At 45.2% G+C, this 25,995-nt stretch overlaps 1 protein-coding gene and 1 non-coding gene across 5 annotated transcripts in view; both read right to left on the reverse strand.

Annotated features, from left to right (window-relative positions):
- SLC7A8 (solute carrier family 7 member 8) overlaps positions 1–25,995 on the reverse strand; it is a 52,068-nt gene that overhangs the window by 12,149 nt on the left and 13,924 nt on the right. Inside the window, exons 3-6 of one of the 4 annotated variants that reach the window (XM_015086680.3) lie at positions 23,473–23,677; positions 22,414–22,565; positions 2,391–2,516; positions 173–326 (exon numbers count right to left, since the gene is read on the reverse strand). In XM_015086680.3, the coding sequence (XP_014942166.2) occupies positions 173–326; positions 2,391–2,516; positions 22,414–22,565; positions 23,473–23,677 (637 nt within the window). Of the gene's footprint in view, positions 1–172; positions 327–2,390; positions 2,517–12,143; positions 12,982–22,413; positions 22,566–23,472; positions 23,678–25,995 lie in introns of those variants that run through there. The other 3 variants (XM_053224285.1, XM_027065418.2, XM_027065419.2) reach the window with 3 other exon arrangements.
- Positions 1,533–1,694, reverse strand: LOC113601633 (U1 spliceosomal RNA). Its single transcript, XR_003422925.2, has one exon. It is a non-coding gene; the product is annotated as a U1 spliceosomal RNA (small nuclear RNA).

A 25,995-nucleotide genomic window follows, 5' to 3' on the forward strand; every position in this document is an offset into this window, starting at 1 on the left:
GGCAAATGGTTAAAGTTCCTGGGAAATAACTCTTTCTTTAGAATAGACCAGGTCATGGTCAGATGGGGCTGGAGGTGGAGAAGTGGCCAGGGGACACCTGGCTCCCTTTTCCTAGTAGCAGGTGCCATGGCCTTTTGAGGGATTTGGGAAGAGCTGGGCTATTTCAACTCACTTGTAGGGATCAACAAGTTCCTCAGTCACGTAATTAAGAAAGTTCCAGCCTCCGTAGGCAAAGGAGCCCTGAAGGAAAGCCAGTGCGATGAGGCCGATGTTGGGTTCTTGGAAATTCTCAAATGCGTTCTTTGGCTCCAGCCAGAAATACTCTCCTGTGGACGCAAGGGGCAGGAGGCTGCTCAGAGAGATAAGCCAGAGGCCTGGCGGCCCTTAGCCTGCCTAGTCCCGTCTTGGCCCCTCCCTGCAGTGATGGTCCAGCTCTTTGTCTTGTTTCCAGTGAACCCCACACATCGGAGAAGTGGGACCAAAAGGAGCAGGGAAATAGAGATCTAAGACTTCCCCAGAACCTGTTAACCAGGAGTCCAAATGGGGATTCAGGTTCAAAGCACAGTGCTCAATGTTCTTTTAAAAGGCAAATTTACTTGGAAAGAAAGGCCAGGGGTGGTCACTGGTTAGGGCAGGGTAAATCTGGGGCAGGTGGGGAGGTGGGGGGCTGGCTTGTTGAGATTTGGAGATACAGGATTAGGGTCATTGGCAGTCTCCTGACCACCTTCCTTTGTATCTAAGATATACCTATATCTACTTTTTTTACGAATGTAAACAGTTTTATTTAGAAACAGATAGGTACCTGTTTGTATTGTAGAATATAAAACTTGATTTACACTCTATAAAAAATGACCAGTATCCAAATTCAAGAGAGCTAGCATTCACAGAACATACAATGTGGGTGTGTAGCTACTGCTCACCAGCCTCAGTCTTGACTTAAACCAAAAAGATAATCCAGGGGGATTATTAGAGATTAGAGTACAATGCTTGCTGCTGAGCACCCAGCATCCAGAAGTTGCCGTTTTAGCATATGAAGGTTTGCTTTCTAAGTGCATGACTTTAATAAGGTCTAGGTGCTCTGTACCTAGTGAGCTGTGAGGCTCTCCTGCCACACAGTTTTCACAAAGCATGAAGAACAACAAACACTCACACATAAACTCCTATAATGCCATTATTAGTTCATGCTTGCTCTTTCTTTGTCAATATCCTCCTATCTCTTTCTAAGGTGTGTGTCTGGTCTCCCTCTTCATGGTATAGATTCCCTGAGGACAAGGTCCTTCAGCAAAGAGATTTTCTACTGCCTTCCCAACCCTTAGCACAGGGTCCTGTACACAGCGGGCCCTCAAGAAAGGTTGCTGATGACACTGTAATGAGACATGGATTAACTGCCCATATTTTATTTATTCATCTGTAATCCAGCATTTGGACAGGAAATAAGATTACAGTGATCAGGAGAAAGCACTGGGACCAGAATAGGAGGAACTTACTATCTCTGAAAAGATAGCACAGTGATTTCTTTCTTTCTTTCTTTTAGGGGAAAGCATGAGCATAGTCCCCACTACCACAAATTATGTAATCATGTTTCTCACATTTGGAGAAATCGCAGGGGTCAACACATCCGGAGTACAATGGATAAGACTCGCCCTGGGAATACCACCTTCATGATCATGGTATCTCCCCTGCCAGGTAAGTACATACAACAATTTCTTTAAACAATATAACCTGCTAAAGAACTTAACATAACTGGTTGAAATAACAGCAAACTTTAATTAGTTTCCTGGAGTAAATATCCAGGCACCCCACAAGGCCTTTAGAGCTTGTAGGCAGATGGGAGGTCTCTCTGTTTGTCATCTGACCTTCTCCAGGAGGCAGTGACACTGGGCAGAGCCTAGTGGTTCCCATGGAAGCCAAATACAGACTCGGGCTTGGAAAGGACCAAATCCAGTGGGGAATGTTGGCAGGGGCCCCAGGAATGTCGAGCTCTCTCTTGTAGAGATTATGAGTAATTTTGAAATGTGTAAAAATCTCCTCCATTCCTCATTTTAAGATACGGACAACATACAATATAAGATGCAGGGAGCTTTCCTGGGGCTGGGGCAAGAGGGCAACAGGAGTCCAGAGATCTGGGGTCTTTACCTAGCTATGCTAGAGCCATGAGGTCAGCATGGGAGAACTAAATTCTGCAACCCAGGTGGGGCATGCTCAACTTCCAACCACCCCAGGAATAATGGTTTCTTTTTCCCTTTGTCAAGCAAGTGAAGAAGAAAAATCATTCAAGGCCAGAACTAGGAAATCTCAGGGTGTGCACATGTTCAAAGACAGTGTGAAGGGGTATGTACTTGCAAGGGGTGGAGAATTGGGTAGGGCCCTGATGTTCAGGTGATACTCACCTTTGCAGATCTGTACAACTCCCATGATGATGATCAGGGCCAGGGCCAGGAGCTTCCCAGCTGTGAAAATGTCTTGAACCCGGGTGGCCCAGCGAACACTGGAACAGTTGACCCATGTGAGGAGCACTGAAATGACAGATCCCCAAACATACCCTCAGGGATATAATGAGGCCCTCTGCACAGAAACAGAAATGCTCCTTGCTCCTGATGATGGGATTGTAACGGGCAAGCCAAATTTCCCTAAAGCTCAGCCCAGTGTCCAGAAACCTTGGCTAGGTTAATGGGTTACAAATGGGGATTATGTGCCACAAATTAGAGCTTGGTCAGAGCATGCCCTGCCCAGGGCTGAAAGCCAGAAGCAGGCATGTAAGTGTGGGCACTGGCTTTGGGGAAAATCAGCATCTGACCAGGGTGCAAGTGTGGGCTTTGTTTTCAGGTCACTATGCTCAGGAGGAGCCCTGAGCAGCTGGTAGATCCTGAATGTCATCTTCCTCAGCCTGAATTTGGGGCAATGGAGGTTAGGGGAATCTTTTGTTACCTGAGGTATAATTTACATAGAGTGAAATTCATTTTTCTAAGTGTACAGTTTGATGAGATTCAACAAACATGTTTCATTATTTAATCACTTCCACATTCTTTGATGTGTATTTACTTACGAGAGAGATGGAGCACGAGCGGGGTAGGGGCAGAGAGAGGGAGGCACAAAATCTGAAACAGACTCCAGGCTCAGAGCAGTCAGCACAGCACCTGATGTGGGGCTCAAACCCCAAACTGCGAGATCATGACCTGAGCTGAAGTTGGACGCTTAACTGACTGAGTCGCCCAGGTGCCCCACTTCCTCACTCTTTATATGGAACATTTCCAACACCCTAAAAAGTGCTCTCTCTTGTACACTGTGCTCCTTTGAGGTCAGTCCCCTTCCCCTACCTCTGGTAACCATTAATTTGGCTTCTGTCACTAAAGTTTTGCGTTTTCTAGCATGTCACATGAACAGAATCATATAATATGTAGCCTTTTGTGTCTGGCTTCTTTCACTTTATGTGATGCTTTTGAGATCCATTCATGTATGGCTGTGTATGTCAATAGTCTGGGCCTTTTATTGTCAAGTAGTAGTCTATTTTATGTATCAGTTTTCTATTCACTGGCTGATGGACATCTGGGTTGCTCCCAGTTTGGGGCTATGATGAATAAAGCTGCTATAAACACTTGCACAGAAGTCTTTAAGTGGATTGTAGATATCTTTGAGAAGGGTTTTCATTGCTCTTGAGTAAATACCCAGGAGTGAGATTTTGAGTCATAAGGTAAATTATTATTATTTTTAAAGTTTATTTATTTATTTTGAGAGGGGGGCAAGGGAGAGGAGAGAAAGAATCCCAAGCAGGCTCTGCACTGTCAGCGTGGAGTCCAACATAATGCTCGAACCCACGAACCATGAGATCATGACCTGAAGTCAAGAGTTGGATGCTTAACTGACTGAGCCACCCAGATGCCCCTAACTTTATTATTTTTTAAAGGTTTTATTATTAAATAAACTTAAAAAAAATTTTTTTAATTGAGAGAGACAAAGATAGCATGAGCAGGGGAGGGGCAGAGAGAGAGGGAGATATATAGAGAGAATCCCAAGCAGGCTCTGTATGACAGTGCAGAGCCAGATGCGGGGCTCGATCTCATGAACCTGTGAGATCATGACCTGAGCAGAAACCAAGAGTGGGACGCTTAACTGACTGAGCCACCCAGACGCTCCAAAGATTTAATTTTTTTAAAAGTAATTTCTACATCCAGTGTGGGGCTCAAGCTCACAATCCTGAGACCAAGAGTCATATGCTCTACTGACTGCGTGACCCAGACGCCCTCTGAATGTATGTTTAACTTTATAAGAAACAGTCACACTGCTTTCCAGAGTGGCTATATCAGTTAGTATTCCCACCAGTGACAACAGGTAGTTGTGGCTATATCAGGTGGTATTCCCACCAGTGACAACAGGACGAGTTCCTGTTGCTCTGCATCCTTTCAGCATTTGGTATTGTCAGCTCCAAAAGTTGGGCTATTCTAGTGGGTATGTAGTGGTATCTCATTGTGGTTTCCATTTGCATTTCCCTAGTGAGTAATGATGTTGAGTATGTTTTCATGTGCTTATTTGCCACTATCCCTATATCTTCTTTGGTGGCATGAGGGCTTTTAACTCTGTTTTATTTCCTAGGAGTCACAGGGCTCTCACAGAGATCCCAACAACCTAGAGCCTCCAAGGGCTGGAAGAGAGTTGAGAGGCTGAATCCTACCACCACACTCACCAAGCAACCTGGGGGAGCCTGTGCCATAGGAACAGGACTCATACATGCTTAGGAAGAGCTTGAGAACAAAGGGAAGTTAAAATCCTCTTATTTCTCCCCCTAGTCCTCTAAAGGTAAAAGTCATACATGTAAAAGCACCAGATCTCATTTGCAACTACATGAATGGAACTAGAGGGTACTATGCTAAGTGAAATTAGTCAGTCAGAGAAAGCCAAATACCATATGACTTCACTCATATGAGGAATTTAAGATACAAAACAGATGAACATAAGGAAAGGGAAGTAAAAATAATATAAAAACAGGGAGGGGGACAAAACATAAGAGACTTTTAAATACAGAGAACAAATTGAGAGTAGCTGGAGGGGTTGTGGGAGGGGGGGATGGGCTAAATGGTTAAGGGGCATTAAGGAATCTACTCCTGAAATCATTGTTGCACTATATGCTAACTAAATAAATAAATTATTAAAAAACAAAAACAAAAAACACCAGATCTCTTCTCAAGCTCTGGCCAGGCCTCTGACTTCACTTGAACAGCTAATCAAGTTATATCAATACTTGATCCTTAAACTGCCCTTTTACTTTTCAAGAGTTTTCCAACCTTACTTGATTCTGAGAGCGTTTCAGTAAGGGGTTCAAATGTTATTATCTGCCTGTAACCTTTCTCCCTGCACCTCTTCTACCTGGCAAGCTCCTTCTCATCTTTCAAGATCCAGCTCAAATGTCACCTGTTCGTGAGTCTTTATTATTTTACTTATTCCTGACAATGTGACTGCAAGGTAAGATACACCAGCTGCATTTTATAGACAAGGAACAAAGTTTGACCCTCCTCTCTACCCCCAGACCACTTTCTTTATATTTAGTTTTGGCATCTAGTTCTTTGTATTATAATGATTTGTTCCTTTTTCTCTGTCTTCATGTAGGCCAGGAAGGCGGGGACTGTGTCTTTTCAAGCTTTTAATCCCAGGGCATCATTAGTGCCTGCAAATAGCAGGTGCTCAACAAATATTTAATACTTGGATAAAGAAAATGTCCCATATCATTAGACCTGTAATCTCATTTTAGTCTACACATTCTACAATGCACAGAATCTCCCCTGTTCCCCAGGAATCTCATCAAAAGAAGACACAATCCCAAGATGGTTGTACAGAGCCAAAAGGGCAACAGGAAACTTGACTTCAAGAGTAGAAACTCTTGACTCCTCATGGAGGAGCTGTTATCCAAGATGGTGTCATATAAGGAGAACCAAAACATGTTGTCAGAGGAAGGATTTTAAGTGCTTGAACAGGGAGAACATCTTGTAAATACTCGAATGTTCCAGATGGACTGAGACATCCTGATAAACACACATTTGGTTTATCTTACTCAATTCAAAAAGGATTTCAGGATCACATGCCTGGTGACAATCCAACCCAAGTCACTCTAAGCACCGGGGCCTGTGATCTGCTTCTCCTCAGGGCCCTGAGGCTTGCTAAATACAAGGCTGGGCCCCCGGGGCCCTAGGAATTCAGGCAGACACAAGCAATGACTTAAGGATAAAAGAGACTGATACATGAAAAGAAGATTAGGACACAATACCCATGAGGCTCAGGGATAGGTAAGGATTACAGATTAAGGAACCAGATTGTGATCACAGAGAAGAAAATTATCCTCTACCAAAGGGGAGGAGAGGGCATGGTGGAGAGGAGACAGCAAAGTACTTGGAGGGAAATAAGAGATGAGCAGGACAACTCACAGAAACTCCTCTCCCCCAGCAGGTGGGGGGTGGGGGGGGGGATGTGGCCACCTCCTGGTAGGCTGGGATAAAAAACACAAAATCATCTCCTTAGGAGGGGACTTTGTTAAGGCAACCAGAAAGATAACTTCAGTCAGCTCCACAGTAGTGCTGGGGGATGGGAGATGTTTGAAGGAAGGGATAATTTGTCAAATAAACTTGCTGTGGGTGTCTTCTGTCCCACCTGAGCTTATCTCCACAATTTCACAAGAACCCAGCCCTTGACTAATATTTAACCTTTTACCTTTACAGGGATCTTTCAGAAATAAAAAGAGAAATCCTGAGAATGAGGTGGAGAGACAGGCTGCCTGTGACACTAATCTCCTTAGAACAATGGCTGCAGGCCCTATATCTGACCCTTTACCCTGAAGTTGGGTGATCACAGCATGTGACTGAGGGGAAAGAGGGCACTGTGAGTCTCCTGCTACACAGGACACCTTTCCTCACAGCAGGCTGAAACCCGAGCCTCCAACCAGAGAGGAAAGGTCAGTGACTGGAGGCAACACAGTCGGGTGCTTGCCAAGTCCCTGCCCTGCTCAGGCCTTCTGTCTCTGCCTGTCTGCTACCCAGAACCCCTTTCTGTTGTTGATGACCGTGTCCCCTCTCTCTTCTCAGCCAGACCCTGCATTATGCATGTTTGAGAGACAGTGACCTCAGAGAAGCCACATGTAGATGGGGACTAGCGGCCAACTACAGCTTGAAATGTGAGGAGTTTCTTCCATCCATCTATCCGTTCATTCATTCATCCATCCATCCATCCATCCATCCATCCAAACATCATCTATAAAGGGCCTACATATTCTAAGCACTCTGGTAGAGTGCCTAGGGGAGTTATAAGTAAGACACAAGTTCCTGCCCACAGGGAGTTGACAGCCTAAGGGGGGATGTTGGATGAGCTAAAAGATAATCATGCAACAATGATCATGCCACAATGTGGTGGCAGCAGAGCTCTTCATGGAAGCCAGTGGGCTAATTCAGCCCAGGGGAATCAGATGCTTCCTATAGGAGGGAGAGACCCTAACAGAAAGAAGAATTTTATAATTTTGGCCCAGCTGGATAAAATAAATAAGAAGGCATAAGACTCTTGTTCTTGTCCATTGTAATCTGGCTGTGAGGTGGTTGCTGCTTCTCTAGAGGCCTCCATGGAATCTTAGACTTATCTGTATTTCTTGGGCATTTTCTCCTCTCTCTTTTGTTTCCTTTCTGTTTGCTGGGTTAAAAAAAAAAAGGCTATCAAGAAGACGATACTTCAAGAAGATGCTGAAGTCAGGAGTTGGTTACTTAATCTGCCAAGTTGGAAAAGGTGACAAGGTGACACCTTAATGTCAAGGAACAGGAGGGGTACAAAAAACAAGACAGGCAGGAGTAGGGAATTTAGAACCCAGCAATCTTTTTTTTTCTTTTAAGTTTACTTACTTATTTTGAGAGAGAGAGTGTGTGAGCAGGGAAGGGGCAGAGAGAGAGGTAGAGAGAGAATCCCAAGCACACTCTACACTATCAGAGTGGAGCCCAATGCAGGGCTCAATCCCATGAACTGTGAGATTATGGCCTGAGCCAAAATCAAGAGTCAGATGTTTGACTGACTGAGCCACCTAGGTGCCCCCCAGCAATCTTGTGCCCTGCTCAGAGCACAGGGCCTCTCAACTGCCAGATAGGAGAGGTGGGCTCAGTACTTCCTGTCCATGGGAAAACTGTAAGACTGAAAGAGAGATGCAGAGTCCTCGGGTCGATGACAATGCAGATCCTGTCACCGACCTGGACAATGTCCACTGTGGAGAGGGTTGGCAAGCTCCTGTTTCCTGCAGAGAAGACTGAGTCCCCTCCCAGCCCTGATCCTCAGACTCTGATCCCTTGGGGACTCACAGAAATTTCTCCTTCACTTCCTCCCTCTGATGATGACATCAGAACTCATGGGGCCAGTGGTAGGCAGAGAAATGACCATCCCAGAGATGTCAACATTCTAATCTTGTTAGCAGGTTACTTTATATGGCAAAAGAAAATTTGCAAATGTGAGTAAATTAAGAAACTTCAGATGGGGAGATTATTGAGGATTATCTGAATGAGTGCAATGTAGTCACAAGAGTTCTTATAAGAGGAAGGCAGGGAGGGTCAGAGTTAGGAAAAGAGACATGATGTCAGAAACAGAAGTCAGAGAGGGAGAAAGAAAGATCTGAAGAAGCCATGCTGCTGGCTTTGAAGATGGAAGAAGGGGCCATGAATCAAAAAATGTTAGGGAGTCTCCAGAAGCTGGAAAACACATGGAAACAACTGTTCCCAGAGCCTCTAGAAAGAACACAGCTTTGCTGACACCTTGAGTTTAGGACTTCTGACCTTTAGAAGTATAAGACACCAAATCTGTGTAGTTTTAAGTCACTAAGTTTGTGATAATTTGTTGTAGCAGCAATAGGAAGCTAATACAGGGCCAGGTACCATACAGAAAGACCAGAAGGCAGGTGGCACACCTTGAAAGAGCAAACCTTTTAAAGAGTAACCAGACAGCATATCCAAGACCCCAAAGGAGTGCCTGTCCACAGACCTTGCAGAACACCTGTGGAGGAAAGAGGTGGGGCCCTCTAGAAGTGGTCAGTAAAAGTGAAGTCATGTATGTGCTGACCTAGCTGGCAAATTTCCACACCAAATGACAGCATCCCAACTCTTCCACACCCCCAGGATCCTATAGCTAAAGTGTTACTGCCTCCTGTTCCTTCCCTTTGTAATTCTATACAGTAGTAAACAGGCTCACCCTCCAATAACTCTAGCTGTAATTTTCTTTTCTTTTTAGTTTTTTAATGTATTTATTTTTGAGAGAGAGAGTGCAAGCTGGGGAGAGGCAGAGAGAGATGGAGACACAGAGTCCGAAGCAGGGTCTAGGCTCTGAGCTGTCAGCACAGAGCACGACATGGGGCTCAAACTCACGAACCATGAGATCATGACCTGAGCCGAAGTCAGACACCTAATTGACTGAGCCACCCAGGCACCCCTAGCTGTGATTTTCTTCTCACAAAAATTTGGGGCAAAAAAACACTCCTAGTATCCCTCCTTCATGCAACCCCGGGTTCTCATCCAGTTTCCTCTATATTTCATGAAACTTCAGGCCCACACACACAACCCAGATATACATACAAATGGAAGCCCAAGAGTCTTAAACTTCTTACAAGGTGGGTATAGCCCTGGGATGCTCACAAACATGGCTCCTTTGTTCTCTGCCCCCATGGTTTTATTGGTCTCCTAATTTTACTGACCAGAGGCTATAATCACAGACATAGAGGAAGTCAAGATGAAAAGCTAAGAGATGGGCTCAAGTGTCCTGAGACTGGGTTCCTTCCTCAAGTCAAAGGATAGAGTGGCCACAATGTGCACTATCTTGCAGTGGACAACACTGAAAGCGCCCTGGCAGAGCCCGTTCTGGGACTTTCCCAGGTTGAGTCAACCCAACCCAACCCCCAGGAAGGGAGGCGAGGTTAAAGGATTAACAAATTTTAGAAGGGAAGAACATGAACAACATGTTTTGGGAACCTTTACCTTAGATGGATATATTATAGATTATAGGTAAAAGAGACAATTTAAAATTAATCTCTCTAGTCCATCTTTAAACAGAACATCAGTGACTTGCAAGCATAAAATAACTAAAATCTCCATTTAGAAAATGGGTTAGGGAATGGTGGGGCTGGTTTTAAGTGTCTGCAACCAGCACAGGCCAGGTTTTGTCTTCAGGTACTCCCTTGCTTCTGGACACAGGACTCTGGCCTCTTGCTGAGCTGGGCTGGCAAAGGGTCATTTTATGTCTTCATCAGAGGCCAAGTGAAGACCTTCCCACATGGAACCCCAATCTCATTCCTTTTGCTAAGCCAGCTCTGCTCCATGTACCATGTCGTTCGGGTGTGATGAGGTGAAAGCCAGGATGGGGCCATTTGGATAGGGGGCTGGTTAAAAAATTTTTTTCTAAATGTTTATTTATTTTTGAGAGAGAGAGAGAGACAGAGTGTGAGCAGGGGAGGAGAAGAGTGAGAGGGAGACACAGAATCTGAAGCAGGCTCCAGGCTCTGAGCTGTCAGCACAGAGCCCGATGCAGGGCTTGAACTCATGAACTGTGAGATCATGACCTGAGCCAAAGTCGGATGCTTAACTGACTGAGCCACTCAGGTGTCCTCCCCCACAAAAAATTTTTTACATTTATTTATTTTTGAGAGAGAGAGAGAGAGAGAGAGAGAGAGACAGTGGGGTAGGAGCGGTGGGGGAGAGGGGTACAGAGGATCCAAAGCAGGCTCTGTGCTGAGAGCAGAGAGCATGATGTGGGGCTTGAACCCACGAACTGTGAGATCATGACCTGAGCTAGAGTCTGACGCTTAACCAACTGAGCCACCCAGGTGCCCCTGTAACAGTGATCAGGGAGCGTGTGGGTAGTTCAGTTGGTTGAGCTTCCAACTCTTGATTTTGGCTCAGGTCATGATCCCAGGGTCATGGGATCAAGCCTCGTGTCTGGCTCCACACTGAGCATGGAGCCTGCTTAAGATTCTCTCTTTCTCTCCCTTTGTCCCTCTTCTCCACTCACACTTTCTCTCTAAAAAAAAAAAAAAAAGAAAGAAAAAAGAAAAAGAACTGTGCTCAGAAGAATGAACTAGTTGGGGCTCTCCTTGTAGAAAGCCCCCAAACTAGGGGGAAATGTTTGAGGCTTTTGCCCTACTATCCAGAGGCACATTTCTAGCCTTATGGGCAATCAGAGCCAGGAACTGACCTGAGAGACTCAGAACATCATTTTATACAGAGTGGAGTAAGACCCCAACTAATGTCCTCCTGGCCCCCAGTTTCTCAGTTGCTTATTCTCCCACTACATCAGCCTTTATTTTATCATATACACATTGCCCTGCATTCCCTTTGCCCATTCCTACATTCTCTTTCTCCTGCTCCTGTCAGTGGTACTCAAGATCATTGCTGAAGTGCCACTCTGAGTCAGTCACCTGAAGATACTAGTTAGTCTGCTTTCAGGCTAGCAGGAAATGAGATGCCAATGTGGCAAAGGGGAAGACTAAGATGGCTACCCCTCAGAAACCAAAAGAGTCGCCTCCGTTGCTCCTAGAGCTTTAGAAAATTATTTCCCACTGGCAGTCTTGGTTCTCTGCCTTTGTATCCCCTTCTCTGGCCCCTTGTCAATGTCACCATCACTTGTTCTCTTGAACTCTGGGAACTTCTTTAGGATTTCTTGGTCTTGCTGTCTCATACCTTTCTCAGGAATGAGCTGGAGGCAGCTTGGAACAACTTGTTTTTGTTTAGCACTTCCAGAACTAGGCCTCTCTGTCTTTTCAGATAAGAGAAAACAGGCAGTAGAAAGTGGGGGGAAATGCCCAGACTTGCCAAAGTCCCTAAAGACAGGTGATGAAGAAGAGAGGGAAAGAGAGAGCCTGAGAAACAACAGTGGGGAGGAAGGAAGAGGAGGGACAGTACACATCGATATGAGTAAGGGAGAAAGAGCCTGAGAGATGCAGCACAAAGAAGGCCAGGACAGAAAAAAGATATAATGCACTAAGCAAACAGCTGCTGAAAGGGGAAGCTGTGACGCCACTTTGTAGAAATCAGAACACCCTGTTCCTCTCCAGAGCTTCAAAATAAGCACCTTTCCGGGATGGAGCTCCCAGACCTCTGAAGCAGCCATAAATTTCACCTGGGTCATAGGCATTGGTTTCTTAGTCTCACCTTTTGCTGGGGCACACACTTCTCCTTCTTCCGCCTTCTGCCATGCTCTGCCAGCTCCCCCTAACTCCCTCCCTCCAGACCTGGAGCAAAAGGGGCAAGGTGACGCCCCTTAGACCAGCCCTCCGGTGCCCAGGCTGGAGCAGCATGCCTGTGAGCACTCAGCCCGCAGGAGGGGGTGTGGTGACACTGAGCTCTGTGATAGGCTAGACAGGGCTCCTTGGCTACGTCTCCCGTCCTGCTCTTGGAAGGATCTGGGCACGTGTTTCTAATTGTGGAGAGGCTGCTTGGGCTTGGCTTGCCTAACCTCAGCCATTTCCAGAACTAGGAGGTTACCAGTGCCGGCTGCCAAAAGACACTGATACGCAAAGAAAACAGAGAGCCCTGTTTGAGTTCTAACAAACACAACCCAAGGCTCTGATAAGGTTCCAGGTTTGCCCACACGGGCCAGACTGAGCTATCTTTCCTTCTATGAGTCCTCAGAGAGAACTGGGGGGAAAGGGGTGTGAGTGGAAAGACACAGCCAGCTTCCTAGAATCCTTCCCTGTTCACCCAGGGTGAGACATTTTTCACACGGGGTGAGGAGCTGTATTATAAAGTCTCAAGTTGTTGCCTATCTAAAACAAAGGCTGGTATTATGGGAAGTATAAATAACTTGACTGATGAAAGACAAAAACATCAAAACAAAGCAACAGCAATAACACCAAAATCAATCAAAGCAGCCCTTTCCTATAAACTAAGCCTGATCCCAGCTTCTGTAAGGTCCACAATGGGGCTGTGAAACAGATCTTGCACCATGCTACAGTAACATTTTGTTCTTCTCCAGCCCTTTACATCTGGAAGCATTCTTCCAGCTAAGTTCCCACCCATGCTGCCCTACCCCCCTCCCTGGCTCTCTCTTCCCCTTCCTTCTTATCCTGACCCCTCTGTGCCAGTTGCTAGACCTGGAGTTTCTGCTGAATCACCATCTGGTACTTAGTTTAGCCAAGAAGCCCAAACTCCCAGCTCAGCATTTTCCAAGAGCTGAGTAGTTCTCTCTTCAGCATGAACTAAACATGGCTTCTGAGCTAGGGTAGGGATGGGGTGGGGTGGGGGGAGAGAAAAATGGAAAGCAGCTGGAAAGCAGGGGAGACAGACCTAGTGCACCATGCCACCTCTGAGAGTTACATTTTAATCCTACTCATTATTGTCTCAGCACTGGCCTCAAAAATTCCTGTTATCTCATCCCCCCAATTCTCAGGGCAGATGCCTCCCAGACAAAATGGGAAAGGGAATGGGGCAGGTTCTGTGGGGTCTGCACAGAACTCAAGAGGGCTAGCCTCACTTTTCATCACCCTCAGCCTTGGAGGAAAGGGTGTGAGTCTTGGGAGGTCTGGTTGGTTCTTGGACTAGAACACTTGTGGGCTCTGTTGGTGTCACTGAAGCTTATAAGCATGGACCCAGGCTGCAAAATTCCCAGGATTGGTTCAGTTATAACCCTATTCCAATGGCAGGTAGTACTTATACTTGCTAAACTCTCAAAAGCAAATCTTCCCTCTCATCTTTACCCCAAAATTCCCTGTAACATTAGGCCCCACTCCCAGCAGTCTTCTAGTTTTATATTCTTGGGTATGTGAAATAAATGTGAGCTTCATAAACCACAGGCTCTGGCTCCTCTTGGTAAAACAAAGTCAGCAACAAAAGGCCAGAAGAGAATTTAATCTGCAAGTCTCGTTTGAGAAAGTTAGCAAGCTGTTTCCATCCTAGTGGAAGCTGAACTACTAGAAAACTCCCTGTTTTAGGAAGCCTCAATCCCATTTATTACTCTCTCAAGTAGGGCTGGACACATTCCCAGGAACAAGTTCCTCATTCCCCAATTTCCAGGACTTTGGCTGTTTGGGCCCTTTGAACAGCAAACTCCAGTCTAAGAGTGAAAGCTGGAGACTAGAAGAGACACTATGGGAATCCAGGAAAGAAGAGGTGATCGGGACCAGGAATTGAAGCATATTGAAACTAAAAAGAAGACAAAGAAACTGATCTGAGAACAGAACTAGATTTAGACTAATGGATGGAAGTGTCCAACAACCAATGGATCTCTAGATCCAAACTCTAGAATTTGCTGTGATATTTATAATTGCTTACTATGATATATAAACTATAGAGCACTTATTGGTAGTTGTTCTTATTAGAGCTCAAGATTGGATCGCTCTTAAGAAATGTTAAGATGAGGGTAATAGGCACAAAAGATACTCCAGAGGTCTTATAGGGCAGGGAGGAGGTGAAATGGCACTGAAGAGCAGGTGTTTACTCTGCCATTATAGGCATGAATTCTAAAAGCATATGGAATGCCTTCCTCAAGTCCCAGCAACAGATCATGAGTATTGGAGAGTGAATGGGAAGGGTGAATGGGAAGGGAAGTAAATCGTGAGTATTGGAGAGACAGATGGACCAACTCAACACAGTATGAACCACACCAATGACAAGGCATTAAAATATAATCTAGTGTTATCCTCAATTTATTTCACTTGCATTCCAATGAGAATGTGCCATCCTTGACTCCCCAATCATCATAATCACCAGGTCCTATAAATTCTACCTTGTAAATGCCAAATACATCTATTTCTGTATACCCCCACAGCTCCATCCCTAATTCATATCACTGTCATCCCTATCCTGGATTCCTGTAACCACATTATAACTGGTCTTCTTGCCTCTGATCTTATTCCCCTCTCCAATTCATCCTTTACTCTGGCAGCCATGAGTTTTCTAAAATGTAAATATAATCATATCAATTTTCTGAAACCCTTTAATGCTGTCCCACTGCTCCTAGAGTAAAGCCCAATCTCTCTGGCATGGCCCAGAAGGCCCTTTCATGGCTGAGTCTTCACTTCTATCTACATTTCCTACCTCTTAGTCTATGCTGTGGCTATACTGAATCACCTGAGGTTCCCCTAAGGGGGAATGTTTTTTCCTGTTCCTAGATCTTGGCACATGCTAATCCTCCCTGCTATAACATTCTCCCTGTCCCATCCCATTCCACTTTTCTCTCCATGCTGAATGTTGCCCTATCTCCAACTGGTCTTTCCTCAACTTATATGTAATTTTCTCCAAGATTTTCCTCAACCACAGTCCCTACTCCCATTTCTTTTTTTTTTTTTTAATTTTTTTAATGTTTATTTATTTTTGAGAGAGAGGCAGAATGTGAGTGGGGGAGGGGCAGAGACAGAGGGAAACACAGAATCTGAAGCAGACTCCAAGCTCTGAGCTGTAAGCACAGAGCCCAATGTGGGGCTCGAACTCACGAACCACAAGATCATGACCTGAGCTGAAGTCGATGCTTAACCGATTGAGCCACCCAGGTGCCTCTACTCCCATTTCTGTTATATCTAGCTCTGCTTGGATGTTGTCCTCTTGGGGAATTTACGAGTTAAAACTGAAATTCCTTGTGTCTTTGTCAGAATCATCCATTGGACTGTGGGTTCCTTGGTACAGGAACGAAGTATCCTCATGTCTAACACAGTCCCTGAAGCAGAACAGACACTCAGTTATTCGAGAATAATTGAATGATTCTGTATCCCCTCTGGTACCTGGAAGACACACATGTGGACTCAGTAAATGTTTATTAAGTCTTAATTTCCTGCTGCTGCCACCGCAAATGAGAATGAGGTTTTTTGGTTTACTGTTGTATCTCCTGTGTCTCAAACAGTATCTAGCACATCATGGGCACTTGATAAATCTTTGTTAAATGAACAAAGTGTTGAGATTCTCGTTTATATAATGCTTCCCAAGAGTCCCAACTCCTTTCTAGGTTGTATTGCTCTACAGCAGACTTTTGAGCAACAACCTGGGGTAGCCACCCTGAGGAAGGCTTCCAGCCAAAGACCTGCTCAGTGCTCCCCAGGGCTTTGCGGAGGTGATGGAAGGCAGAAATAGAGAACACATTGTGAATGCTCATCACAAACACTAGACAGTTGAAACATTTCATTTTGATTCGTCCTAGATAAACTACATTGCTCCCTCTTAGTAGTCCATCACCATGTCCAGCTGATTCTACTCCTAAATCTTTCTGGTTTTTGTCACCTTGTAACTTCATTTTTATTTCAGGCCAGGATTTCACTGGCCTGGACAAATGTTTAGCCTGCTAACTCGTCTTCCTGCTTCAAGTGTCACAGTCTTCACTCAGATGTGAGCCTAATCATGTTACTCATCTGCTCAATATCCTTCAGTGGTTCCCCATGCCTTGGATGAAGCCTGCTCTCTCCTGTATGATATATAAGATTCTTCGAGATCTGGCCCCTTCTCACCCGTTCAACCTCATCTCCTATCACTCTCCTGGGCTCCATCCACACAAAAGTACTTGCTTTTCTCCAACATGTCATTTCTCTCTTGACACAAAGTCTTTCCTGTGCCCATCCCTCTACCTGGCTGTTCTATTTCATGCCTATCTGGAGCCCACCTACTTACCTTTTTAGATGTGGCTCAATCTGGGAGCCTTACCTAGCATTCCTCTCGCAACTTTGAAGGACATTTCTTTGTGTTGCACACACTTTTGTCATCACATTGTATTGTAATTATTTGTTTGTACACCAATGTCTTCATTAGCCTTTAACCTCTTCCCAGACTCCATAAATAATGCCTTATATCGCCCCTCAGTGTTGGAGCTCAATATGGTGATTAACTGATAGATTTGCAGTTTCTTTCTTTTTTGAAAAGCCACTTACAAAATAATTTTAGTCTCTATGAATCATAAAAATGAAAAACGAGATTTTAGTCAAATTGACAACTGAGTAAAAAATTAAGAGATTTTCAATATGCAGGTGACCCTTGAACGATATGAGTTGGAGCGTCACAGGCCCGCTAAAATGTGGATTTGTTACAGCACAGCACTGTAAATGTATTTTCTCTTCCTTATGATTTTCTTAACGTTTTTAGCTTACTTTATTGTAAGAATACAGTATATATAATCCAAACAACGTACACAATATGTGTTAATTGGCTGTTTATGTTACTGGTAAAGCTTCTAGTCAATAGTAGGCTAAGTGTAGTTAAGTTTTTGGGAAGTCAAAGTTATATGTGGATTTTCAATTGTTCAGGGAGTCAGCATCCCTAACCCCTCCATTGTTCAAGGGTCAACTGTATTTAGATCTTATTTATTTATTTTTTAATAAAAATTTTTTTAACGTTTATTCACTTTTGAGAGAGAGAGAGAGAGAGAGAGAAACAAAGTGTGAGCGGGGGAGGGGCAGAGAGAGAGGAAGACACAGCATCTGAAGCAGGCTCTGGACTCTGAGCTGTCAACACAGAGCCTGACACAGGGCTCGAACCCATGAACCATGAGACCATGACCCGAGCCAAAGTCAGACTGAACCACCCAGGAACGCCCGTATGCTAGACGATGTATGGGGAAAGAAGACAACCTGGATATACATGGATTAAATCTGGGCAGTCTGTTTGTCTGGATTCATACATATAAGGATTATGAGACATCCAGAGAACTCCGGGAATTAGGGAGGGCAAGAAAGCAATGCTGTCCAGGCATCTGAGGCAACAGGTTTAGTAAATGGAGATAAATTTGGGGTTAGAGAATGTGAAAGAAACCTCAAAGGAAAATGAACCAAGACTAAGGGATTTAGAAATTAGGAAAGACTAGAACCCTCTGATGTCAAGGTATTAATTTGCAAGAGACTTGCAAAACAATACACACGTTTATCTATCATAGCATCCTGCATCAAGGACCTGGAAGCTTTCCACAGAGGAATTGCAGAGCAAATCAGAGTTAAAAGTTACACAAATAGTAAAGTTCTTTCTCTTCCAAGCTGCTCAAGGAAGAAGAAAAAGAAGGAAAAAGAGAAAAAGAAGAAAAAAAAGGAGGAGGAGAAGGAGGGAAAGGAGAAAAGCAGAAGCAGGAGGAGGAGGAGAAATCTGAAGCCCTAAAAGACTAGCCTCTTAGGAATCTCAGTAGAAAGATAGAAAATAAGATAAGAAGCATTTTTTACTTGTGAAATGCATGCAGCGCACTCTTGTCCCCTCAGGGTGAGAAAGGAGAAGGAGCTTTTTTAGGACAGGCATTCAGGGGGGAAAGGGTACTTGAATGAGAAGAAAAAATTCTACTTCAGCTTCTGGACATGACCCTAGCTCCCAAAGCCAGGAAGGAGACCAAGAGCTGCTTGAGTGAAAGGTGGCCCAGTCCCAAGGAAAGGGAGACAGATCCCAAAGGAAAACCCAGTGTTAGGAAGCAAGAAGCACAAATGGGGGACCCCAGAACACCTGAAGCTCCTTCAGTGTCAATGGGACCTCTTTGTTTATAACTAGAAACTCAGGCAATAGCCAAAAGATATAACTAAATGATAAAAGAGCAAGCTGCAGAAATAACCTGTCAATATGTTTGTCTATATGTCCAGACACATACATGGAGCGATGTATTTTATTTAGAATTAGAAAGATACCTATCAACTGTTAGCACGGCCACTGGGCAGGGGAAGACTGTGACACTAAGGGGAAGTTTTCACAGTCGACCAACTTTATATAACTACTTGAATCTTTTACCTAGAGAATATAGTCATTTATAAATTAGTAAAAAGACAAAGAAAGAAGAGAGAAACACTCAAGGAAATCACAGAAGGCATCAAAGCCAAGTTTCAACACCTCCTGTTCCCTCTCTTTCTTAAGTCCTTCCTCCCACTCTAGAGAAGGGAGAAAGGCTTTTCATTTCATTAGAATGTAAAATACATTCTTTTTTCCTTACTGCCTGGTGGCAAGGGATATTCTGCTTACTCAGCAGTGAATAATCAGCTTTGACCTACATAATAGAATAACTCAAAGTGGCAGCTGCAGTTGCATAAGCAGATCCAGCTCTGCAGTTCCTTCTCCCTCCCCACCCCCCACCCCCAACCTGCCAGGCTCCTAGCAGGCAAGCCAGTTACAGCAGGTTCTCTCCACCTCCAACTGGCTGTCCCACCGCCATTTCTCAACTGATCTATTTTGGCCCCAACACAGAACCAGACTTGACCTCATCTCTTCCCTCCCACGGCCAACTCCAGCCAGGGGCCCATGGGGTCTCCCTGCCAGGCTGCCCACCCAGTCTTCCTGCTCCCTCCATGATATACCTCTTCACAGAGGGTGGCCTTAAAAATTCTCATCCTACAGTGGGTTAGGCCTGTCATCAGTATACCAAAATGACACAGCAGAAAGCAGAACTTTTAATTTCAGTACATTCAGACCATCCCAAACTTTCTACTGATTCTCTCAAAAACCTGACTAGACTGGGCCACTCTTGGCTCTACTGCCAAAGAACACTGGGCCTATTTTTACACAGCTGGCTTGCCTGGCACCTGCAAAGAGGACAGGGTGCTGGAATAAAAGATAATAGCATTTAAGGAAAGTAGCATCCATCAAGCCTTTTGGACAGTTGGTTCCTTTTTCACTGAATACCTTAAGAGATGATTAGAGGGCCTATAGAAGTGGATTCCAAAAACAGAAGAAAAAAAAAGTATTCAACAAACCAGAAAACAGAACTTTCTTTGCACAGACTCAAAGCAGCTGGTAGCATCTGGTGAGAAAATGTGAGTGTGTGGCTATGTCTGCACGTACACCCCTGCCGGGAGAGGGGTCATGGGCTCCACATGGCCTTCACATTTGGGAAGAAGTGGGTAGCACAAGGGGTTAGGTAAGGAGCTATTTTCCATTTCTGCCAAAAGAAATAAGGAGAAATAAGTTTGGGTTTTAGATTTTTCTGCTTATGAAGGTGAAAAAGTACTTGAATACCTAGCTCAAGGACAATGAAAAATTCCTGTCTCTGGAGAACAAGATTGACCAATGTTAAGTTGGAGATAATCTCCCTGCAGTTCTACTTAGGAGGCAGAGGACAGGTCAGATAAGCTTTATTGAACCTTTAATGGCAGGAATTAGGAGAGGAGAGGACTTTGTCATTTTGTCATCAGAGTTTCTAAATTCCTCCTTGGCTTGGTGCTAGCAGCGTCCAGTTGAGGAGTGGGCTGTGGAGGGGACAATGCACAACTGTGTTTCCAGAGCTGGGCTATAGGCAGGAGATAACCTGAGGGGGTATCTATGGGGCTATACAACTGCAGAGGGTCTTGGCACAAGGGATCAGCTACCCTTGGCAGTTTGGGGGAAGGCAAAGGAGGCTGTGGGGTCAGCTGCCAAGGCAACTCCACTGTGTGGCCTGGTTTTTCTCTGCGGGGACAGAGTGACCAGTCTCATGGTTGTCAATTTCTTGTTGGAGAGTAAGGGTGGCCTCCTGTCTGAGATACTTTAGCAGTATCAGCAGGAAAAAGGAAGCCGAGGCTGTGCGCACGAGACACTGAAATAGCAGTGGCCAGCACTTATGTGGTCCTCCTTCCTACCTCCATTAACCTGTCTGATAGCAGAAATAGCAACTCTTCCTGCATTCCCACGCCACCTTCCCCCTCCCCACACTTCTCCCAGCTCTGGATTCAGCTAGCAAGCAAGGACTGAATGACCACCCTCAGTGACTACGTGACCCTGTGCTAAGAACATTTATTATCTCATGCAATCCTTACAACCATGACCTCCTGTGCAGGCAGGATTACAACCTCCATCTCACAGCAGGGTGGGGTGGGGAACTTTGCCAAGCACTTGCCACAATTAGAAAGTGGTGCAGAGATGCAGCCTCAGGCAACCTGGTTCTGGAGTCCACATTCCTTTGCCTCTAGGGCCATGAGCAGGCCTGACCAAGCACAGGGAATATACCCCAAATAAGTATCTTGGCCCCATAGTACCACCTGCTTGGATGGTAGGGGTCTCTCCTAGAGCTGTATACCACTGCCAAAGAGGGCATGCTTGCCAAGGAGACTACCCCTGTGAGAGGCCTCGGGGTGGGCAAGTGACCCCTCCTCTTCTTTTCCACCAGCCTGACAGAGGGAAAACATCAAGATCTGGGAAAAAGTGTGGCCCAGATGGTCACTGCCCTCAGCTAAGTGTATGTGTGTTGAAAGGTACGAGAAGGCAGGGATCATGTTAATTCCAAAAAGTGGAGCCTGGAAAAAATCCAAATATTTTCTTTAAAAATTAGTTTTTGGTTAAAATATATAAAATATCTCAATCTATTGAGATCCCTGAGACTTCCTAAAAATATGAGTTGCAGAATTTCTCTACACAAATCTCTAACCTATTCCAGCTCACAAACATCTTTCCTTCTTCTCTGAATTTTTAAAAAAATGTTTATTTTTGAGAGAGAGATAGAGAGAACAGGGTGGGGGCAGAGAGAAAGGAAGACAGAGGATCTGAAGCAAACTCTGGGGCTTGAACTCACGAACTCATGAACCATGAGATCATGACCTGAGCAGCAGTCAGACACTTAATGGACTGAGCCACCCAGGCACCCCTGCCCCTTCTCTGAAATTTTACTGAAATTGAATCCTTACTACAGAACCTGTTTCTGTGGCTCTTCTCCCCAGTTAGGTAGAAAGCATATTAAGGGTAGAGACCATAGACAATGCACTTATTTTCTCCCAACTCACAGCTTTACACTCTCCTCCCAAAGAGTTTTAAGCTGTGAACTGGCAGATTGAGGTAGAGATGGATGAAGCCAGAAAAAAAATCTTCCTACAAGCATCAGGGAGCCTCCACAGTGTATGTGCTGGAAAGAGAAGGAATTAGGAGATCTGGGCTCCACTCAGGGCCTGCCACCTTGAGTATTCATTTGCCTCGCTCTTGTACTTACCTGCTCTAGGAAAGTGATAATATTGGCCCCGCTTACCTCATGGATTTGTCATGAGGCTCAGATTAGATAATATAGGTGAAAGTGCTGTGTATGATGTAAAGAACCTTGCTGGTGAAAATTACTGTGCCCCTGAGCAGCTATTTACGTTTCTCCTTCTTCTTCTTTTTTTTTTTTTTTTTTGAAAATTTTTTAATGTGAGAGACACACACACACACAGAGAACGTGAGTAAGGGAGGGGCAGAGAGAGATGAAGACACAGAATCTGAAGCAGGCTCCAGGCTTTGAGCTGTCAGCACAGCCCGACGCAGGGCTCGAACTCACGAGCTATGAGATCATGACCTGAGCCGGTTAGATGCTCAACTGACTGAGCCACCCCAGGCATCCTAGTTTCTTCTTTTTTAACACCAGATAATTATATGCATAATCAATTCATCCAAGGCACACATGTTGGAAAAGTAATGGTGGGGGGGGGGGCGTGGAAATAAAGGAGGGAAGGAAAGAAAGAGGGAGAAGAAGGAGAATCAGAGACAAGCGGACCACCAGGAAGGCCAAAAGAGGCCGTCCTAGGAGCAAGGCCCAGATGGCACTTACATAAGCAGATGGCAGCCAGGAGTCGAAGGCCAGACTCTGGGGGGAAGCAGGTGGGGAAGAGAGGCTGCAGCACATAGTTGGAGAAGGTGAGGGCGATGACAGCCTGGTTGGTGGGATAGATCACCAGCACCGCAATCCAAAGCCTCAGGAACCTGAAGGGGGAACAGGACAGAACTTGACCCAAGACAGCCACAGAGACTCCCACCCCAATGACATGCATGGCAGGGATTCAGGAGTCATCAAAAGAAACCTGGGCAAGTCACTGGGCAGTAGAGGTGGGTGGGCTAAAGGGGTATGTTTCCTTTTCATTTTCAGGGATGCTGAGGACCCCAACCCCTGCTCAATGAGACAGTTGGTCCTCTGCAATGACAATAAAGTGGTTTGACGACGAGGAGCTAAGTGTCTGCTAGTGCGAACACATGTCTCGGCATTCTTCTCTCTCCCCTCTCCTTTTATCATCTCTTCTCTGAGCCCTGGCTCCTAGAATCCAGTGGTGGAAAATAAAATAGGCAACCTGAGAATTCTGACAGCCAGGACATGCTTAGGGTGTGGCCACTTTAAGCAACTGCCAGGGGCGGCACTGAGTGGGGGCATGAGGGGAAAGTGCCCTCCACATTCTTGGCCCCCTGGTAAGGGTTCAGCTCCTCAGTAGCAGGGCTGCAGAAGCTGAGGAAATTCAAGACCAGGGGCTGACTCTGCTGGGAGGCCTCATCCTTGATAGTGTGAGAAGAGGGTACCCCATTTCTTAGGTGGTCACTCTAATTTGTAAAACAAAAGGGCTTTGTTTTGTGATGTGCTTTCTCTGTGAGTCTATGGTCAGAGTTGTCATAAAGCCCAATTTGTTACCACTCATAGAATCTTGCCCACTGAAATCAACAAAGAGGTAAAAATACAACCTGGTTCTTCTGCCATCCTCAGAAGAATCAAGGGGACACACAGCTACATTAGTGACCATGACAGGGAAGCAAAAGAGGAATCCTATTCTTTAGCTCTCCTAGGCACACTGGAAACCACTGGCCTTGGCTTCTAGACAACACAGGCCTTTGTGGGTCCTCTTACCCAGCCAGTCCTCCAAAGATGTCCTTGACATAGGAGTAGTCACCTCCAGATTTGGGGATGGTGACACCAAGCTCAGCATAGCACAGGGCTCCCACAGCTGTGATGAGACCAGTCACAATCCAGACAATGAGAGCAAGGCCCACAGAGCCGGCGTTCTCCAGCACACCTTTTGGCGAGACGAAGATCCCAGAGCCAATGATGTTCCCTGCAGGAGGCACCAAGGTTGTCAGGGAAGACAGTGGAGTCAGCACAATTGGCAAGACTGGCATTTGCAGCAGTGGTCTCATCTCTGGTTTGATCCTAAAATGCCTTTGGAACACACCTTCAGGCAGGTGTGTCTAGTAATGATTTACATGTCTCCTTTGGTCCTCAGGATACCCCTATGGAGTCAGATATAATTTTATCCATTTTACAGAGGAGGAAACTGAGTCTCAGAGATATCAAGTGCATTGTCCAAGTCTACATGGTAGCAAGTAGTGGCTCAGGTATTGAACTTTAAGACCCTCTTACTGGGCTACTCGAGGCAACAGAAATCTTAAGACTAACTGGAAACGGCAGGACTGGAAAAGCAATCTATTCCCAGAGACAATCTGCAGGGTAGAAAGCTTCAAAAATGAGCCTAAGGGCCATAAATTTTGTATAGATTGTGGTCATACCCCATGCCTGGGGTTTTTTAAGACCCAGGAGCATCGATAGCACTTCTAGAGGCTGGCTTTTACCCCAGACGTTACAGCCCCACCCTTGGTAAGAAATATGAAATAACCCTATAAAAACAGTCCTAGTAGCTTGGAAGTGGTTTGTAGGAGTGCAATACGTGCAAAGGTTCAGCACTATATTCTTCCAAAGGTCATTCCCCTCCATTGTTTCTTGCGACCCTCACAAAAACCTTACGAAATTCAGGAAGAAGAGGAAGAATAGGTATTTCTCTCTTTATTTTACAAAAAGGCTAAGACATCGAGGGGTTAAGTGACTTTTTCCAAATTCCACGGCTACTGATGGGTAAAATTGGATCTAGAAGTCAGTCTCCTGATGCTTAATCCAGTGCATTTTCCACTAATCTATTTCTGCTTCTGTGTGCAGAAAGGCCAGCTTTCTCCTGAGAGGTGAGACGGGTAGCAAGGACTGAATAGTTGGCTACTGGGATGTGTATATTGGGCAGGGGAGGAACAGATGGGTGGGGGGAGCTCCTGACATGCTCCATCCCAAGCTTTCCTCTACTTCTTGTGATTCAAGGTGATCAGGGTGCACTGCACAGGTTCTTTGAAAGAAAGCTCTTTGAGGGCTGAGGGAAGAATCAGAGACTAAGTGAATGCAGGTAGAAAATCAGAACTGGAGTATTATGAGGCCAGCTTGGTTTGACAATGTTCTGAGGACATCTGAAACTCCCAACACCTCTCTTAGGGGGTTTGGAACCATATCTGGGCTGAACAAGATGCAGAGTATGAGATTTTACACTCAACTTTCAAAAACGACTTTCAGATCTCAACCACAACTCAACCTCAGTCCAGTCCTGGAACTTTCACATCTAAACCAAAATTCATGCATCTGGTTATTTCAGTGAAAGGGAACATTCTATTCCAGTGAATAGTCACATTCTAAAAATAATACATCTTTGGGGCCCCTGGGTGGCTCAGTCGGTTGAGCGTCTGACTTCAGCTCAGGTCATGATCTCACAGTTCATGAGTTCGAGCCCCACATCAGGTTCTGTGCTGACAGCTCAGAGCCTGGAGCCTGCTTCGGATTCTGTGTCTCGCTCTCTCTCTCTGCCCTCCCCCATTCATGCTCTCTGTCTCGAAAATAAATAAACATTAAAAAAAATTGTTTTAAATAATACATCTTATTCCTCTTGGATAAAGAATGCTTTTCACACTAAAAAATTGCAGCTTCAGATGACTAATGGGAGAGGAAAGGGGTCTAGGCAGGTATGACAGCAGCAACCGTGAGACTGACATACAGCGTCTGCAGCTAGATTCAGATGGTAAGGAAACACATTTGTCTCAAACTTGCCTTGCTTCTGTGCAGATAGTCTATCCCAACAGAACCAGGCTAAATACACAGATGAAGCTAAAAGAAGGAACAATCCCTTATGTTCAGCTTTGTGATCTAAACATCAGGCAAAGAGAGATAGAAAAATGAGATTCTGGGCCCCATTAGTTCTTAAAGACTTTTCCTTTTCTTGTACATTTACTTAAAGTCCTACGGGGCGCCTGGGTGGCGCAGTCGGTTAAGCGTCCGACTTCAGCCAGGTCACGATCTCGCGGTCCGGGAGTTCGAGCCACGCGTCAGGCTCTGGGCTGATGGCTCAGAGACTGGAGCCTGTTTCTGATTCTGTGTCTCCCTCTCTCTCTGACCCTCCCCCGTTCATGCTCTGTCTCTCTCTGTCCCAAAAATAAATAAACGTTGAAAAAAAAATTAAAAAAAAAAAAGTCCTATATGATAGGAACAGCCTCCCTCTCTCCTCCACCAGTCTCCATATGTGTTTTGCATGAAGGTTAGGCTAGTGGAGACTAGAAGGCCTTCTGG

This window comes from Acinonyx jubatus, chromosome B3 (assembly GCF_027475565.1).
Source record: "Acinonyx jubatus isolate Ajub_Pintada_27869175 chromosome B3, VMU_Ajub_asm_v1.0, whole genome shotgun sequence".
Lineage (NCBI taxonomy): Eukaryota > Metazoa > Chordata > Mammalia > Carnivora > Felidae > Acinonyx > Acinonyx jubatus.